Source organism: Branchiostoma belcheri, unplaced genomic scaffold (assembly GCF_001625305.1).
Source record: "Branchiostoma belcheri isolate BF01 breed outbred unplaced genomic scaffold, Haploidv18h27 scaffold77, whole genome shotgun sequence".
NCBI lineage: Eukaryota > Metazoa > Chordata > Leptocardii > Amphioxiformes > Branchiostomatidae > Branchiostoma > Branchiostoma belcheri.
Window position 1 is genome coordinate 1561135 of NW_017804431.1, and position 18404 is coordinate 1579538.

The 18404-nt window shown below is 43.7% G+C and overlaps 3 protein-coding genes across 3 annotated transcripts in view; 1 reads left to right on the forward strand and 2 right to left on the reverse strand.

Annotated features, from left to right (window-relative positions):
* LOC109485614 (E3 ubiquitin-protein ligase listerin-like) overlaps positions 1-18404 on the forward strand; it is a 36387-nt gene that overhangs the window by 9707 nt on the left and 8276 nt on the right. The window contains 18 exon segments of the mRNA XM_019789300.1: positions 1-7; positions 164-189; positions 500-647; positions 1100-1263; positions 1690-2359; positions 2612-2653; positions 2863-3070; positions 3552-3709; positions 4025-4106; positions 4457-4610; positions 5173-5359; positions 6068-6607; positions 7358-7491; positions 8126-8248; positions 9227-9369; positions 10010-10151; positions 10901-11045; positions 11889-12105. The exon segment at positions 1-7 is cut by the window's left edge and continues 89 nt beyond it. Of these exon segments, the coding sequence (XP_019644859.1) occupies positions 1-7; positions 164-189; positions 500-647; positions 1100-1263; positions 1690-2359; positions 2612-2653; positions 2863-3070; positions 3552-3709; positions 4025-4106; positions 4457-4610; positions 5173-5359; positions 6068-6607; positions 7358-7491; positions 8126-8248; positions 9227-9369; positions 10010-10151; positions 10901-11045; positions 11889-12105 (3290 nt within the window).
* On the reverse strand, positions 12836-15013 carry LOC109485612. The gene is made up of 2 exons (XM_019789298.1): positions 14300-15013; positions 12836-13837 (listed from the first exon to the last, which is right to left on the reverse strand). The coding sequence occupies exons 1-2, from the start codon at positions 15011-15013 to the stop codon at positions 12836-12838; spliced, it is 1716 nt and encodes a 571-aa protein (XP_019644857.1).
* The window catches only part of LOC109485613, a 1755-nt gene continuing 622 nt past the window's right edge, over positions 17272-18404 (reverse strand). The window contains exon 2 of the mRNA XM_019789299.1: positions 17272-18288. Coding sequence (XP_019644858.1) covers positions 17281-18288 — 1008 coding nt within the window. The 3' untranslated portion in view covers positions 17272-17280. The remainder of the gene's footprint in view (positions 18289-18404) is intronic.

Below are 18404 nucleotides of genomic sequence, written 5' to 3' on the forward strand. Positions count from 1 at the left end.
CCCCAGCGTGACGTCATCGGGGGCAGGAACGGGGCTTCTACCAGGGAGTTCTTCAACAACAGTCAAGATGGGGGTGAGGGGGGGGGGGTGAGGGAGGGAGGGAGTGAATGAGTGAATGAGTGAATGAATGATTTTAAGTGGAAGTGCAAGGAAAGCTTTTTAGCTGTTCTTCAATAATTTCAAGATCGAGTAAGAAAAGGAGTGGATGGATGAATGGATGGGTGAATGGATGAAATTAAATGAAGGTTTTACATGTCTCACCCCTTAAATGCCTGTGTGAGCTCATCAAACTCTAAAAGAAAGTACAAAACAACTGTTACAGTTATTCCTTGCAATCATGTTGATTTCCCTGTGTACGTTGTGGTTCAGGTTAAGCAGTGATCATATTCAGTACAACAGTTGAGACAATGAGAGGGGGCTTTAGGGTTAGGGTTGGTGGGATGCAACGCTGTTGGTTTAGGGTTAGGGTTTGACGTTGATTTTCCTGTGTTTTGTTCAGGTTAAGCAGCGAGCATGTACAGTACAACAGTCGAGAACGGGGCGCTGTGGTGTCTGCCTTTATGGAGTGTCTGCGGTACTGCCTAGTCAACAACACCGGCGAGGAGCCAGAGGCACACGCTATACAGAACCATCTCGTGCTCGACCAGGTAATGTTTTAGTGCAAGCCACACTAGTCTGTGTTATTCATTGTACAATCTCTTGTTATCAGGGGCTGACTGGCCCTCCTCCCTGAGAGCCTGTGGCTATACACCTCTAACGTAGCTTGTGTCACACAATCTCTCCATCAGGGGCTGAGCTTTTTTTTATTGGGCGTCCTCCCATTTCGTGTTGTATCTTTAGCAATGTGTAAGGCCACACCAATTTAGTTTCTTGGATACAGTAAAATTGTGCTGAATTAAGAACAAAAACAGCAGTTTCTGAGGATACAGTCTGTACTTTGGCACACAGTTTCAGGGAGTGAGCAGTAACGTTTTCTTCATCACTGTTATGAAATGCATAAACAAAATTTTGCATCAATACATGTACATGTAATCTCTAATGTTTTTTGCCTGTCCCGGTGGTTGATGCCCGTTGTTTTAATGTTTTTCTATCCTGCTAGTTGATGCCTGTAGTGCAGGCCTCCCTGGTTGAGCACAAGTCTCGTCTCAGCACGTCTCCCCTCCACCCCATGGTGGCTGATCTCATCTCCTACATGGACAAACGAAGCCAGCCAGACTCTGACACGCATTATACATACCAGAGGCTTCTCACGCTTCTATGGAGGTCTGTATTGTATCACAAGCTCATGCACACACACATACACAGAACCCTAACCCTAACTCTAACTCCAACCTTAACCCTAACCCTAACCCTAACCCTAACCCTAACCCTAGAACTAGACCTAACCCTAGCCCTAACCCTAACCCTAACCCTAACCCTAACCCTAACCCTAACCCTAACCCTAACCCTAACCCTAACCCTAACCCTAGCCCTAGCCCTAGCCCTAGCCCCAGCCCCAGCCCCAACCCCAACCCCAACCCCAACCCCAACCCTACACACATACACACACACACACACACACACACATGCCTTTGCTCTATTCAATGATGAGTTCCACTCTATGATATTCCTAGGAACCATTCAATTCTGGGTGCCTAGCCTGGCTATCACTGATACTAGCTATCCTGACTACTTTCTCTTCTGTGTAAGGAACCTGGGTCCAGTGTGCTCAGCCCAGCTGAAGATGGAAGGCGACTCCAAGACGGTTCACCAAGTCCTGAACAACGTGGCCAGCCTTCTGGAGTGCATCCGAACCCCCTCCACAAAACACAGGCTCTCCAAAAGGACTAGCAGGGTCACGTTTTCCATTTCCGACGACCATGGCGCCCACCACGGCGCGAGAGTGAAAACCTCGCCCTTACACAGGCCTACCTCTGGCGAAACAGGTGGTACGGACACAGAAAGAACTAGTAGTGGTGGTACGAACGATCCCGAAGCCACTCTGAAAGACGGCCCCATGTTGGAGCTCGTCTGTTCTTTATCCAAAAGTGCGCTGAAAATCACGAGAGAGGAGAATTCCCTCCCCCATCTTACCTTCCTCGCCCGGATGGTGAAAGCGTTTCCCTGTCGTCACCTCTTCACGGAACTATTCAAGGTCGATGCAGAAGGCGGGAAGGTCGACGATTCCCAGGAGGAGGTCGTCGGGGAGTTCTTCTCCGTGGTGCTGTTGCCATGGATACAGAGGGAGGATGCAGTGGTTGCCATGGAAACAGACATGTCTGGACAGACCATGGAACACCTGGTGACCATCCTGTTTGCGCTGGTGGAGTGTTGTGAGGGGCAGGAGCAGAAGTTTAAACTGGTGGACACTGTTATACAGGTAACAACACGCTTCAGGATAGTTTTTTACGTGTATTTTCAATTCAGATTTTATGTTACGAGAGATTTGAATGTATGTTTTGCTGTCTTTATCTCTTGTATCTCATACAGGGTGCAATGGTAAACAAGTAGTAACTTGTTTCAGGATTTTTTTCTTGGTTGGGATTGTATTTTCAACTCAGATTTCAAATTCTAGTAAGACAGAGAAATTTTACTAACTGTCTGATTGCCTTCATCTCTTATATTCTAACAGGAGTGCAATGGGATACAAGCAGTACAGTGGATTGTGCAAAAGGTATGTTTTATAAACATAGGTTTAATACTGGTAAGTTTAGTTGTTTTGCAATAGGTGAGTGCTGTAAATAGGTGTAAATAGGTGAGTGCTGTAAATGGAAAAATATGTATTAATTAATGGCTTGTTTCTTTATTTAAATGTAATTCATACTTCTAAGCTGCTGTGTAATGGTTTGACTATACCACACTTTGCCCCCCCCCCCCCCACAGGGTGTAGCCGTGCCTGACTCCCATCCGCTGCACAAGTGGCTTCGCAGCCCGACCCTGGGGAACCGCATGCTGTCCCTGGCACAGCAGCTATGCTCAGACAGCTTCCAACAGCAGGGGGATCAGCAAGGGGAACAGCACGGGACAGCTCAGGACAGCGAGGACAGCTGGGAACTGCTCAGTCTCTGCCTCTCCTCCGGGGATGACAATGGTAGGTTCCCCAAGTGTGCAGCTATCAGTTTGAGCCGTACAGGGCTAGGGGGTGTAATGGGTGTGGACAGCAAGGGAAACAGCAAGGGGAAAGCAAGGGACAGCTGACAGAATAGCTAGGAACTGCTCAGTCTCTGCCTCTCCTCTGGGGATGACAATGGTAGGTTCCCCAAGTGTGCAGCTATCAGGACAAACCCTACAGGGGTGGGGGTACTTCACATCAGTTCATGATATTTGGTCTGTCCTTGGTGCTGAAAATGATGACCTTAATCAAGTCCATACAAATTATTTATTTGCTCTGTCCTTGGTGCTAAACAGAAATTTTTCATTAAAAATATGGCAAATTGACTGTTAAGGGTGTTTGCTTTATACAGCAAAATACATGTATCAACGAAATTAAAAAAGAAATTGTGTGTGTGTGTGTGTGTGTGTGTGCGTGTGTGTGTGTGTAATGTAAACTTGATACATGTTTCCTTGTTCAGAATCCGTCCTGGCTCCTGAATACCTGGAGAAGATCCTGCAGACATTCCAACAGGCACTTCCACGCGACGGACACCAGCTGAGCGAGGACCCCGAGCAGCTGCACAAGTGTGTGGGCTTCATCTGTGACGTGGCCAACAGCTTCTTCTCTTCTGTACCGGTAAGTTACTGTAAAATTCTGTTTCAGGCTTCTCTTTGCAATTTGCATGTGTTTGTGTGTGTCTGTCTGTGTGTGTGTGTGTGTGAGAGAGATTGTGTGTGTGTGTGTGTGATACGTGTGTGTGTGTGTGTGTGTGTGTGTGTGTGTGTGTGTGAGTGTGTGTGTGTGTGATACGTGTGTGTGTGTGTGTGTGTGTGTGAGTGTGTGTGTGTGAGAGAGATTGTGTGTGTGTGTGTGTGTTTGTGATACGTGTGTGTATGTGAAATGATGTGAATATTCTGTGATATGTTAAAACCTTTCTCTATTATTTTTCAGGGCTGTCTCCTGGTGCCTTCATCAGAGGACCTCCTGCTTAGTTTATTCCAGATCAGCGCAAGTGGGCAACACAAGTGGCAGGGTACGAGTTCTTTTCCCTTTCACAGTAACTCTTACAGCATTTAAATGGCATGCAGTACGTTTTTGATGGTATAGTGGTTTTGCAGTCTTACTTTGAGCCTAACGACTGTCCCTTATGAGATATGTTGGGTTGAGCATCACCAACACCTCATACCAACAGAAAGCCCGCTTCAAGACAACATGGAGACACCCACGATCGAAACACTGGCACTTAATACCTTAATTTTATATAACGCGTATGTTTCATCATCAATTTATAGTATACAATAATTGTCTTAAAACTGTTACCTATTTGTTTCTATTGATAATTTATCAAAATATTGGAGCTAATTCGTGTAATTTTTATTGTAGATCCAGTGAAGACCAAGCTGCATGAAACCTGGTGCAGCGGGGTGCAGGCACTGATAGCTGACCGCGGTGGCCTACTAAACGAACAGGGATTCTTTTGCAAGGCCGCCGGCTGGATCAAACAGTCTCTTAGACAGAACCAGCAGAAACTGGATCAGTACGTTCTTTTTGTGTTACACTCATTTGACCGTTTGTATTTAAAATATATTACCTTCACAGAAGGAAAACATTGTTTTTGCTCTGTTTCCTCTTCTTCCTTTCTAAACAATAAGGTCAATGACCAGGACTAGGCTAGGTGGCTGTAACCATGGTAACTTGTGCTGTAGCAGACACCCTGTGGTGTTGGGTTACATTATGTAGCAAGTTGCAGGACAGAGTTGGAGGGGCTGATCACCTCGTGTATGAATGCATTTGATTAAAGATAAACAGAGCAGTAGCTTTTTAGGCCATGTGATTGTAAATGTTATGCATTTAGCCATTTGACACTAGCACATTATAAATTGAATATTGTTAGTGAAGGTTAGACACCCAGGTAATAAGATACGCAAAAAACAGTTACTCAAGCAACTGGATATGATTTTGGAAATGGTAGCATCCACTACCTTTCGTCATTGACACTAGAGACCACAGGAGAAATGCAGGTTTCTTAAGTACCGATAGCTGTTTTTTGGCATCAATTTAATATAATTTGATTCAGTTTCTTTATTCCCACCCTACAGTGTCCAGAGTCTGGCCAGTGCCTCCCTGAGCCTTGTGACCACCATGGCAGCGGCTCTAGCTGAGGTGGAGACAGAGGGGGAGGGGGGCGCTCCACCGGAGCTGAACCCTGCTGTGGTGGAGTTTGTGAGGCTGCTGGTGCCCAGTAAGGAGGAGTGGGAGACACTGAGGGGGGCAGTTTCTGAACAGGTACAGGGTATTGTTTTATTAACGTAGTAACGAACCAGCTGGTAGACTAGTACAGTGGCTTCCTACTGGGAGACGTAGAGTGGGACGTCATTATACTACACTTTTGTCAATGTTAGAGAGAGACAATGGTCTCGCAGGGACTGCATTAGTGTCCGCTATGAGGGATAGGACATACTGGAGTAACTTTATCAAGTGTACCTCACCAGATTAGTATAATCCGGAGACATGATGATGGTGATGATTGTTTTATTTATTTTACTTATCCAGGGACTACCTATTGACACTGAGGCATTTTTCAAATAGCCTGGGTGCCAGACCGTTCCAAGGGCTAATATATACAGGCTAGCTTCTTGGCTCCAGGGCTAGCCTGGGTGCCAGACTGTTAGGGCCAGTATACAGGGTAGCTCCTCGGCTCCAGGGCCAACTGCCAAAGTTTACCACTAGCTTGTCAGGTTCTAATTACTGGGAGCTGGATTGTGTACTAGTCCTGAAAACTGCTTGGCATCTAGGCTATTATTATTACATACTATATGAAAGCATACTAAGCACAAAGCGTGCAATGCAAAGAAGACTTGGTATTTCATGTGACAAATAAATTGGCTGTATAAAAAACTGTATAAAAAATATGTAACAAATGATGGTAATAAAGTAAATGATATAAATACTAGTAAATAATGAGCCCTAATCATGTTCACCCTTTCCCCACAGTGGACCCTGGCCCGCATGTTGGACGCCTCGCTCTACTTCTCCACGATTCCGAACCCGCCCCAGTCGGACACCGCCCCTCCCATCCCCGACCTCCTGCCTGTCGCCATCTTTGTGGGTCGTCTCCTAGGTAACCTCCAACGCGGGAACATTTTCGCCATGAGCGGTCTGTCCGATAAAATCCTGTTCGGCGTTGGAAGCAGCTCCTTCAGTGAATCGGACGACTTCAGGGACTCCAGGTTTTCCGAGAGCTCGGAGCGCGGCGTGTCGGAAAGTTCGGACGAAAGCCGGAACTCGCTGAGCCTTGATCTGAAGGATTTCCACCTGTCTGATCACATGACCTCAATCCCGGAGTTCCGTGAGAGCCCGAGGACTAGCAGGGTGTCTAGCGGGGAGTCTAGCGCTAGGGGGGACGACAAGACGTTTGCTGCTAGTCTGAGACAGAGTTTGGGGGGAGAGATGTACCTGGATGTTGTACTGGAGGTGGTGTATGTGTGGGAATGGTGCAATGCTGCTACAGGGAAGGGGCACACTGGATACCAGGTGAGAAGTGTAGGAAAACTAGGATATGATACTTTTAGACATTAGTAGTCTAAGATTCATTAGTTTGGCTACCATGTAAGTTTTCCTAACTGTATGATGCGTGTGGGAATGGTGCAATGCTGCTACAGGGAAGCATGTAAGTTTAGAAGATTATTATTTTTAGTAGTCCAAGACACAGTTTGGGAGTTGTAGTAGGCAATTCTTTGAAATAAAAACGCGCTCTTTCAGCTTAGAAGTAGGACTCCAAATATTTTTGTTGGATTAAATATGCGATATCCAGCTTAAATCATTTGCATAACTGACAAAAAATTCTTTGATATTAAACATTTGCAATATTTGTGTCACTCATTATTTGTGAAAATTGCTTTGAATTTAAAAAAAAAACACAGTTTGGGAGTTGTATTTTTCTAATGTTGATATTGGGGCTCAAAAGTACATCAGAATTAAAAAAAGAAAATTTTTAGTTTATAAGCTTAAAATATGGCAAAAAACAGTTACTCAAGCAATTGGATATGGTTTTTGGAATCTTATTTATTGGTATCTTATTACCTTGATGTCCTACCTTCACTGACATAAGCTTTGGAATATGTTATTTTTATCAAAAATGTTTGTAACTTGTTTTGCACCCATTTGTACAGTTCTGAAATGAAAGAAATGTGTAGTATCATCAGCCATGATCCAGGTTAGTAGCGGCCTTAAAATGTGTTATTTTCAACAGACATGTTTGTAACTTGTTTTTTTACCCTTTAGGGTCTGTTGCACCAGCCACACAGGGGCTCGCCCTTGCTTCTTGGGCTGGAACTGCTGTACTATGCACTGCTGCCTCTGCTGTCCAAGGTACAGCACGACGACTGGGAACAGCTGCTGTCCATGGCAGCGAAAAGGTAACTTCTACATAACTGCTGCTGTTCATGGCAGCTAAAAGGTAACTTCTACATAACAGCTGCTGTCCATGGCAGCGAAAAGGTAACTTCTACATAACAGCTGCTGTCCATGGCAGCTAAAAGGTAACTGCTATATAACAGCTGCTGTCCATGGCAGCTAAAAGGTAACTTCTACATAACAGCTGCTGTCCATGGCAGCTAAAAGGTACAACTGCTGTACACAATTCATGAAGGCCTGCATGTTCTTTTTTCATAAGGTGTAATCAGGCCTTTTTAGTCTTTGTAATCAATAAGCAGTTGCCCAAAATCGTTATTCATAATCTGTACCTTAGCCATAACGCAACATTGTTCGTAATCATCTCTGAGAATGTTACGTAATTCACAATCAGCAGCAAAAATTTTGCGTAGTTCGTAATCATTTTACGCAATTTTACATGTACATTGTTTACATCTAGCAAACTACATGTAGTCCTGGCATTATGATTTTATGTATATTTATCATGGACCCAGAAAAGGTTCTTGGTTGCCAGGAATAAGGCCAAGTATGCATATATTGTAAGGTTAATTACTAGTAAGCACTAGTAATAATACATGTAGTTTCCATTGGTAAAAGCTTTGTGTCTGTCTCCCCCAGGTCCTTGGAGCAGGGTGGTCTGTGGTCGCTGAGTTTTGGTTACCTGTACAGCAGGTACAGGAGGCACAGCAAGAGGAAACAGCAGAAAACTGACGTCTTACAGCTCTGTGGGGGGCTCGACAGGTAAGCTCTCTTACTCTAAACTTTAGGTCTTAAGTATGTGATGTGTTAATACATTAGCAGTCTAAGACAAAGATTGTGACTTCAAGAGAGTTATCAACCAAGCTGACACGACTGACACCAAGCACAGTAGGGGCACACTTAGTACTCTGAGGAGCAAAGATTAACATCTCTATCTCTGAACTTTAGATCTTAAGTGTGTGATGCGTTCCTGTAAGACATTAGTAGTCTGAGACACAGTTTGGGTGTTAGAAGCCACTCTCAGTATGCCTCACTGTTTGGGAGGAAAGTACAAGAGTCATTAACCAAGGATTGAGGTGTTCAAAAATCATTTTCCTATTATTGTAGAGTGGAACTCGCTGTCACCAACTACATTAGGGGCACACTAGTTCTCTATAGAGCATAGATTAGATACAGTAGATTAATACCATCCAGTGTTGTTCCAGGTTCTCAGAGCTTGATTAGGCATCACTTCAAACCTTACAGACCAGCCTGTGTCCCAGGAAGGTACCATTCTAGATTAACCACCTGTGTGTTTTATGTTCCAGGTTTTCAGAGTTAGACCAGGCCTCCCTGCACACCCTACAGACCATAGTTCCCCTACTGTCCCAGGAAGACACCAAACTAGTACCCCATGGAACATACATGTACATGTAGATTAACCACCTGTGTTTTTATGTTCCAGGTTCTCAGAGTTAGACCAGGCGTCCCTGCACACCCTACAGACCATAGTTCCCCTACTGTCACAGGAAGACACTACACTACATGTAGTACTCTATGGAACATACAGTCATGTTCATGTAGATTAACCACCTGTGTGTTTTATGTTCCAGGTTCTCAGAGTTGGACCAGGCGTCCCTGCACACCCTACAGACCATAGTTCCCCTGCTGTCCCAGGAAGACACCACACTACATGTAGTACTCTATGGAACATACAGTCATGTTCATGTAGATTAACCACCTGTGTGTTTTATGTTCCAGGTTCTCAGAGTTGGACCAGGCATCCCTGCACACCCTACAGACCATAGTACCCCTGCTGTCCCAGGAAGACACAACCCTGGTGCTGGAGGTTCACGCAGCCAAGGTGCTCAGCTGTCAGAGGGACGATATCAACAAAGTGTCAGGTACATCAGAAGTGTCAAGCCCTTTATGTGAACACTTACATGTAGGCAATGTGTAGCTTGTCATACAGGTACATAGTCCTCTGTTAGTACAAGACATTTAGACTTTTAGGTACGGTAAAATGTTAATTTTGTAAAGCAAAATACATATAATGTCTACGTTCTAGCCCAACAAGCTACATATTTTTTTTTTTACTCAAACACATTCATATACTAGTATATGGTGACCAGCCCCTCCAGTTCTGCCCTGCCACTTGCTACATAATGTAACCCAACACCACAGGGTGTCTGCTACAGCACCAGTTACCATGGTGACGGCCATCTTCAGTATTATTGAAGCCTGAGTGGTGTAACCTCTAATCTTGAGTAGCATGTAGATCCTGATTGTGAAAAATGCAATGAAAGTTTTTTCTATTATTTTTATTTTATTCACATTGATTTATGAGAATTGGATGGCAAGCACATACAGGCTTATAAGATCCATTGCTGAAAAACGTATAGGTTGAAGGAACAAATACAAAATGAATAACTTCAACATAAAATGACTAATATGACATAAAATGAGTGGTGTTATAATGTGATAAGTTCTTCCGGACTGAGAAATTAAGTTTTTTCACTAGCTACTTATACTTGTTTGTACCAGGTGGTGTAGGAGCTCTAGCCGTGCTGTCCAAGTGCCTTGGTCACTCCTCCAACGTCAGCGCCAACTGGGAGGTTCTCATCAGTGTGCTGAACGAGCTGGCTGCATGGAGAGAAGGGGAGGACGACGTCTTCCTGTTCAACTGGTACTTGATACTCGATACTTTTGTTAGGATTCACCCAAATTTTCGACTGTACAACTCCAGTCTTTGTCAAGGAATGAGTCACAGAAACGGTGGATTGCTCATTCCCTGACAAAGACTGGAGTTGTACAGTCGAAAATTTGGGTGAGTCCATTTTGTTGTGTTGGAAATTACAGATTAAACTTGCTTCATAAGGATGTCCATTAGTTGCAAAAGCAACTGTTACAGCAAGAGCAACTAGTCTTCCTGGATTCCAAAACACATACATGTATTACACATACTCCACAATCATATAGAAATGACAAGATTGCACTGCAATTAGAGAGCTTTGAGTGTGAGTGTGTAAGTGTCTGTGTCTGTGTTCATCTATGACTGTGTGTGTGTGTGTTCATATTCAACTGGTGAGGGTTTCTTATGGAAACTATGCAAACTATCTTGTGTCTGTTTGTGTGTTTGTCTCCATGTTGTGATCATGTATGTGTCTGCTAGCCTCTGTGTGTTCATGTAACTACATGACTACAGTGTATGTGTGTGTGTGTTGGTACAGTATGCACGTGAGCAATTTCTTGTGTGTCCATTTGTGTGTACATGCACATGAACCTCCAAACAAATTTTATATAATTGGTACTGCCAATTTCCACAAGATTTAGGTTTTTGGTAATTTCAACTAAGAGCAGAGACCTGGAGGAAACTCGCTGGTATGTATGGTGTAAGTGTTTATAATCTGTTTAAATGTTTTATTTTTTCCCCAGCCATGTAGGAGAGGCCCCTGCAGACCAGGTGACCACAAACGTGGAAGCCCTGCGGTTCCTGGGCTGTCTGGTGGAGAGGGCAGGGGTCAACTTTACTCAGGACAACTGGGACTTCGTTCTGTGCAGTGTGGTGGCCTTCCTACAGGTAACACTAGTGAGATTTTCACATTGATAAAGGTTAAACGTAAAACTATTGAGGTTTTTACGTTGATGAAGGTTGGATAGTGGCCAGGAGTGAAGTTCACTCAGGACAACTGGGACTTTGTTCTGTGCAGTGTGGTGGCCTTTCTACAGGTAAAAATTTTAAAGTCATTAGTGAGGTTTTACCTTACGTGTATGTCTTGCAGTGAACATTAGACCATGTCAATTTCTTGACTACAGTATTTAGTATAGATCCAGAGTCCTACAGCCTGCTTTCCATGATGAATAAATGAATGAATAAATGAATGAATGGATGAATGAATGAATGAATGAATGAATGAAGGGTTTATTTAATCCTTTTGATCAGGCATTGAATGTACATCGCAGCTTTGCTGAATTGTGTACTTTTTACATTATTTAAAAACTGTTTGCATTAGGCTTTTTACTGATTAGCACTAATCTTATCTTTCCTATTTAACAAATTGAATACAACACACAACAAACACTACCTTATGATAGCTGACTTCCTGGTGAATCACAAAGAATTATAATAACATAATATTGTTATGCATTTTGTCCATAGTCTTGCGGTGAAAGTCTTGGTGAAGACAACATCAGTTTCCTGACCATGATAGCTTACTTCCTGGCCAATCTTCAATCAGTGACTGTTTGAAAGGTAGAAACACGTACCTCCAAATTTTCGATGTGGACTGTACATCTTGATCACAGAGTACATGTACGTGTTTCTACCTTTCAAAAACAGTCACTGATTGAAGAATATTCTACTAACTGTTAATTTTACTGATGAACCTCTTCAACGATCACTTATTGTGTTTTCTTCCTCAAGTCTTGCAGTGAAAGTCTGAGTGAAGACCACGTCAGTTTTCTGACCACAGCGTTCAGTATAGAGTCCTTCAACCTTCTGTCCACAATAGCAGACTTCCTGGTGAATCACAGAGGGAAGAAAGGAAAGGAACTTCCCGGGAATCTTTTCACAGAGTGGAACGAGTTCTTCAGTGAAGGAGCCTACAGCGTGGTGCTTCCCATGTTCATGAAACTCGCAGGTGAGAGAATGATTTCTGTATTGATGTGTAAGTCTTGAACTGTTTGTACATGTGGTTTTATTTTGCAGTTTTCTACATTGGATAATAAATTTATTACTCTTAGGGTTGAAATATATGCAACTATTTTAAATTTGCATTATTTAGGCTAGAGAACAACTTTGATTCTCTAAGTCTTGAAACATTTGCAGTGGTATTATAATTCTTCCAGTGGTACCTACGAAATGAATTCACAATTCTTTGCCTAACACTTCATTTCATGTAGTCCTACTAATGGTTATGAAATTGGTAGGTTAGATTCCAATCTAAAACCTTATTTAAAATCCTTTTATTCCTGTTTTTCATAGTATTCTCACCCTCTCTCTCTCACCAGTCATATAGCAGTCAAGTGACTGCCATCAGGGCAATGTAGCTTTAGTATTACTAGTTAAAATTTGCTTTACTTTAAACAATACATACAAATTATTAAGTAATTGTACACCCAAACTTACATGATGAAGGAAACATTATGTAGGAAGGAAATACATGTATGTTCAGTCCTTATTTTCTATATACAATTGATAAACTAAGATGCAAAGCATAAGACTTATTCAACTTAATATGTTTTTATTCCACCTCAATAAATAGGTTGAATAAGGTTGCAGATATTTTGTCTGTACCTGACAATAGATTGTTTTATTTAGCAGGTAAAATTAGATGATTGTTTTGATGTTTGCATCGTGTTGAATTGTCACTAGTGAGGCTGTGCCATGACTTGTTCATACACCCTCCTGGCATCCACAGTTAGCCAACTGGAGACTGGTGCAAACCCTGGCAGCCTGTTCCTGTCAGTCTGCTGGGCCATGTTGTAGTGGTGCAGGATTCTGTCCCTGTGGACAGATGGGTCCTGCTGGCTGTACAGCGTAACCAGGAAGTAATGAGCCCTGGGCACCAAGGGATGGTCTGTAGGAGCTGTGTGGATGTAGTGGTGAAACTGCCTGATGGCCTGTGGGACAGACACATACATGGAACACACTGCTGTGAATAACAGGGTTACCAGGTGGTCAGATTTGTACATAAGGGCACTGGCAAAGGCAGATAGGGCTGGGGCCGGTTGTCTGGTGATCTGCAATATTGTATAGCCTAAAGCACAGTATATGAAAGCCAGATGTTTGTACATGGGGTCTGTTTCTCCATGCTGTAGGACAATGTCGATCACATGGTTTATGGCCTGCTGTCGGCTGTGTCCATAGGGAAGCTGCAGTGCCTGTATGAGCAGACAGGGGGAGCTGTCAGGGTTAGCCTGGAGCTGTGTGGAAGTCAGCTGATTTAACTTGGGTCTGTCCAGGTGCAGCATGGACTGGTGATACAGGGCTGTATTTACAGCACCAGGTGACACCCCCTGCATCAGTATGACCCCCTCCAGCAGGTGCTCCACCCCCTCCCCCTCCTGGTACCCCCCGCTGGTCAGCATGGCCGCCCCCCTCTCCAGGCAGCTGTAGGCCTTGAGCAGTGTCTGTGCAGTCGGTGAGTCCTTGTGCTGCAGTAGCCTGGCTCTCAGCCTCTTCAGTGGGCCCTCCTGTAGCTCAGCCTGCTGTGAAGTGACCTGTGCTGGAGGCTGCTGCTGAAGTCTGGCTTGTTCAGCCTGTGATGGTCCAGCCTCCTCCTCTACATCCTCCCTTGATGCAACAGTCGAGGCACCTGCTACAGAGGACACATCCTCAGGTATCCCAGAATCCCCTGCTGCTGTGCTGACCTGAGGGGGGGGGGAGAAGGGTTCAACATACAGATTTAGTCACTTCTAGTACTTGTGTCTACATCAAATAGTCAGCAAAATATACATGTATGTACTAATTTATGAATCATTTTATCTTTATCTCAGGCATTAAAGTCCCATATTCGTACATAACATTAATTTAGATCAACTAAACTAGGTCAACAGTCTGTAACTTTCATTGAAATGAATGTATTGTTTTAAAAGATTGCATCTCAATGTAACTTATATGTCACCCAATGACTTTGAACTTTTCAGGTAACATTACACCTTTCAACATAAGCAGCAAAGTGCTGATGATTTGTTTAATTGACTTCTGCTGGTATTTCTTTACCCATACCAGTTGGCTCTACAATGTGCTATATATATATATATATGTGTTTACTAGTCAATTTTCCTACAGACTAGTAACTTCTGATAATGAAGTATTTATTAAGAGCCTACCTTCTCAGGTAACTCTGCCAGCCAGCCCAGAACTCTCTCCTCCCCCATCATCCCCATCAGCAGCCCTGCTCCCCCCTCTGGCAGGTTTGGTAGCTCCCACTTCTCCACGCTCACGTCGATGGGCTCCTTATAGCCGACCTTCTCCAGCTCTGTCTGTAGGCAGGCCTTGAGGAAGGGGCCGTTCAGGATGGAGGTGAAGTATTGGTAGCCCAGCTGGGAGTAGAAGTAGACAGGAACCAGGAGGGAGCCTTCCTGTGCCCCCTCCCCCACATGTGGGTCGGCTGGCTGGTCAGGGTTGTCGGGGTTTCTCCGCTCGATAGCCCGGCGGATCGCCTGCAGTGCAGGATCGGGGTTGCCAAAGTAGAAGGCTGCAATGCCGATCCCAAAGCCTGCAGCAACTCCAACCCCCACTGCCAAGCGTTCATTGTAGATTCTGAGGACAGCCCTGCCCCATTGCCTGGGCAGTTGTAGCTCCAGCTCAACTGCTGGGAGTTGTACAGGTGCTGGTTGTGCAGGTTGAGGTTGTACAGCAGGTGGTTGTACAGCAGGTGGTTGTACAGCGGGTGGTTGTACAGCAGGTGGTTGTACAGCAGGTGGTTGTGCAGCAGGTGGTTGTGCTACAGGTGGTTGAACAGCAGGGTGTTGTATGGCTTGCGGTTGTCCTGCTGCACCCTGCCCTTCCCTAGGCACATCCTCTCTTCCTTGTTCTGCCATCCTATTTTGTTTCCAACCTTTCCAGATTTCCAGCTTGCCCTGCTTTTCTAACTTGTTGAACTATTTTCAAGTCGCACACAACCTTTTTAGACGACAAACAAAATAGCGTCTCTCTCTACATATACTGGAATGGAAAAGAAGGTCTTTTGGAAAGGTATTCAAGGCAAATATCCCTTGGGAATTATCAGTGTTGGCTGTACCAACTATTGATTGAGGGGTGCCAAGTTTACTAGTGTATATGTTATCATATTGGAACAAGTATCTGGCCATGTCACTGTTGTGTTATTTTTACCAACAGTTTACTAATGATAGGGTTCACAATAGCCTGACTTGGTTGTACAAATCTTTTGCTTGTTCATCTTTTTCTAAATGTGACTTAGCCTTTTTTTGGATGACAAACAATATGGTACACCCCACTCTATACACTTGAATACAGAAGAAAGAAGCCAGACTAATTAGGGATGTGTACATGGAAGGTAACTTTCCCAGGGGACATATTAACATCAGAAAGGGCTGTCCCAACTGTTGTTAAGGGGTGCCATGTTTTCTGTACTTAGCTACATTAAGATATTAAAGGTATTGGCATCCTGAATGTATTTGACTTTCTGTCATATGATATTTTCAACCCGAAATGTTTTGGCACTAGATGCTGTGGCAAATCTTTGAAGGCATATTCAGTTACTCTTCAGTCTCTTTTCTTTCATTCTGGATCTGGTCAATATTTTTTTAAATTTCTACTCTGTTTATTTTTTTAATATGATTGCCTTTTACATTGTATTCTACTATACCATGAGCTGTTGATGCTAAACTTTAATCTCTTGCTTTTTCAGCTATTTTCAAATCCTACAAAACCTTATGTAGAGGATATGAAACAATACTCCATGCCCCACTTTATACATGTACCTTTGAATGCAGAACTCATACAACTGTTTAGGGTGTGGCCATAAAGAACAATGTGGTTACTCCCTGGGGATATTTTTTATGTCAGAAAAGGCTGCATCAACTATCAAGTCTTGTCTACATTGAGCTCCATTGAGGTGTTATTAATCATTATTGTCACATGCTGGAATAGGGAATGTTTCTGTTGTGCAATGAAACCCTGAAAAAAATATGATGGCAATTCTGTTTCTGAATCAACAATAATAATTCATATACTACGCTCTTTTTTTTTCTTACTGGTCACTCATCAGATGTTTTATTTCTACAGTCTTCTATTCAAAAATATGATTGGGTTTGTTTTAAATTTACTTTGTATGTTACAATAGCGTATACTAGTGTGACATAGACTTAAGTATCATATTTGGCATATCTGTGTATGATGTTCTTTTAGATACACTTCTAGTATTCAGAACTGTACATGATCCTAACCCTCACATATGACCCATATAACCCTCACATATAATCCATATAACCCTCACATATAACCCATATAACCCTCACATATAACCCATATAACCCTCACATATAACCCATATAACCCTCACATATACATGTAACCCATATAACCCTCACATATAACCTATATAACCCTCACATATAATCCATAAACCCTCACATATAACCCATATAACCCTCACATATAACCCATATAACCCTCACATATAACCCATATAACCCTCACATATACATGTAACCCATATAACCCTCACATATAACCTATATAACCCTCACATATAATCCATAAACCCTCACATATAACCCATAAACCCTCACATATAATCCATTCAGGCACAGAACTTTTAAGGCATGGTACTGGATACAGGGCGCTTTATGCCTAAGGATGAAAAGTCTGACATATCTGACAGCTTGTTATTTGTGTCGATAACTCCTCAGACACTTCCAAGAACCAGCTCAAGACTCTACCTTGTGTCTGCAATTGTGTTGCAGTTCCTGTGTATTCTGCCAGGGGGGGCTTTTTGCCTGAGGGTGAAAAGTCTGACATATCTAACAGCATGTGATTTCTGTGGATAATTATTCACAGACACTTTCAAGGACCAGCTCAAGACTCTACTTTTTGTCTGACAACTCTTTGTCTAAGATTATTCAACTATTCAAATTTTTGTTCCATTTGTTGTAAGGCCAAATGTGTTTTATCTGATGGTCTGACGTAATAAATTGTTTTACATGTATTTAATTATTTATTTGCAAATATTATTTATTGGAATTGCAAACATTGCAATGCAATGGAATATCTTGGCAGCAATAGTTCGTTTTATTCAGCAGGTAAGATTATTACTTCTTGGTCTTTGTATTGTGTTGAATTGTCACTAGTGAGGCTGTGCCATGACTTGTTCGTACACCCTCCTGGCTGGGTCTGTTACCACACTGGGGACTGGTGCAAACCCTGGCAGCCTGTTCCTGTCAGTCTGCTGGGCCATGTTGTAGTGGTGCAGGATTCTGTCCCTGTGGACAGATGGGTCCTGCCGGCCGTACAGGGTAACCAGGTAGTAATGAGCCATGGGCACCCAGAGATGGTCTGTAGGAGCTGTGTGGATGTAGTGGTGAAACTGCCTGATGGCCTGTGGGACAGACACATTCCTGGAACACCAGGCTGTATAGAACAGGGGTCGCAGGTGGTCAGATTTGTGCATAAGGGCACTGGCATAGGCAGATAGGGCTGGGGCTGGTTGTCTGGTGGTCTCCCATATTGTATCACCTAAAGCACAGTATATGTAAGCCAGATGTTTGTACATGGGGTCTGTTTCTCCATGCTGTAAAACAACACCAATCACTTGGTTTATGGCCTGCTGTCGGCTGTGTCCATTGGGAAGCTGCAGTGCCTGTATGAGCAGACAGGGGGAGCTGTCAGGGTTAGCCTGGAGCTGTGTGGAAGTGAGCTGATTTAACTTGGGTCTGTCCAGCTGCAGCCCGGACTGGTGATACAGGAATGTATTAACAGCATTAGGTGCCACCACCTCCATCAGTACAAACCCCTCCAGCAGGTGCTCCACCACCTCCCCCTCCTGGTACCCCCCGCTGGTCAGCATGGCCGCCCCCCTCTCCAGGCAGCTGAAGGCCTTGAGCCATGTCTGTGCAGTTGGTGAGTCCTTGTGCTGCAGTAGCCTGGCTCTCAGCCTCTTCAGTGGGCCCTCCTGTAGCTCAGCCTGCTGTGAAGTAGGTGTGACCTGTGCTGGAGGCTGCTGCTGAAGTCTGGCTCGTTTAGCCTGTGATGGTCTAGCCTCCTCCTCTACATCCTCCCATGATGCAACAGTGGAGACACCAGCTACAGAGGACACATCCTCAGGTATCCCAGAATCCCCTGCTGCTGTGCTGACCTGAGGGGGGGGGGCAATGGGATTGAACATGCAGATTTAGTCACTTCTAGTACTTGTGTCTACATCAGATAGTTAGCAAAATGTAATGTACTAATTTATGAATCATTTATCTTTTT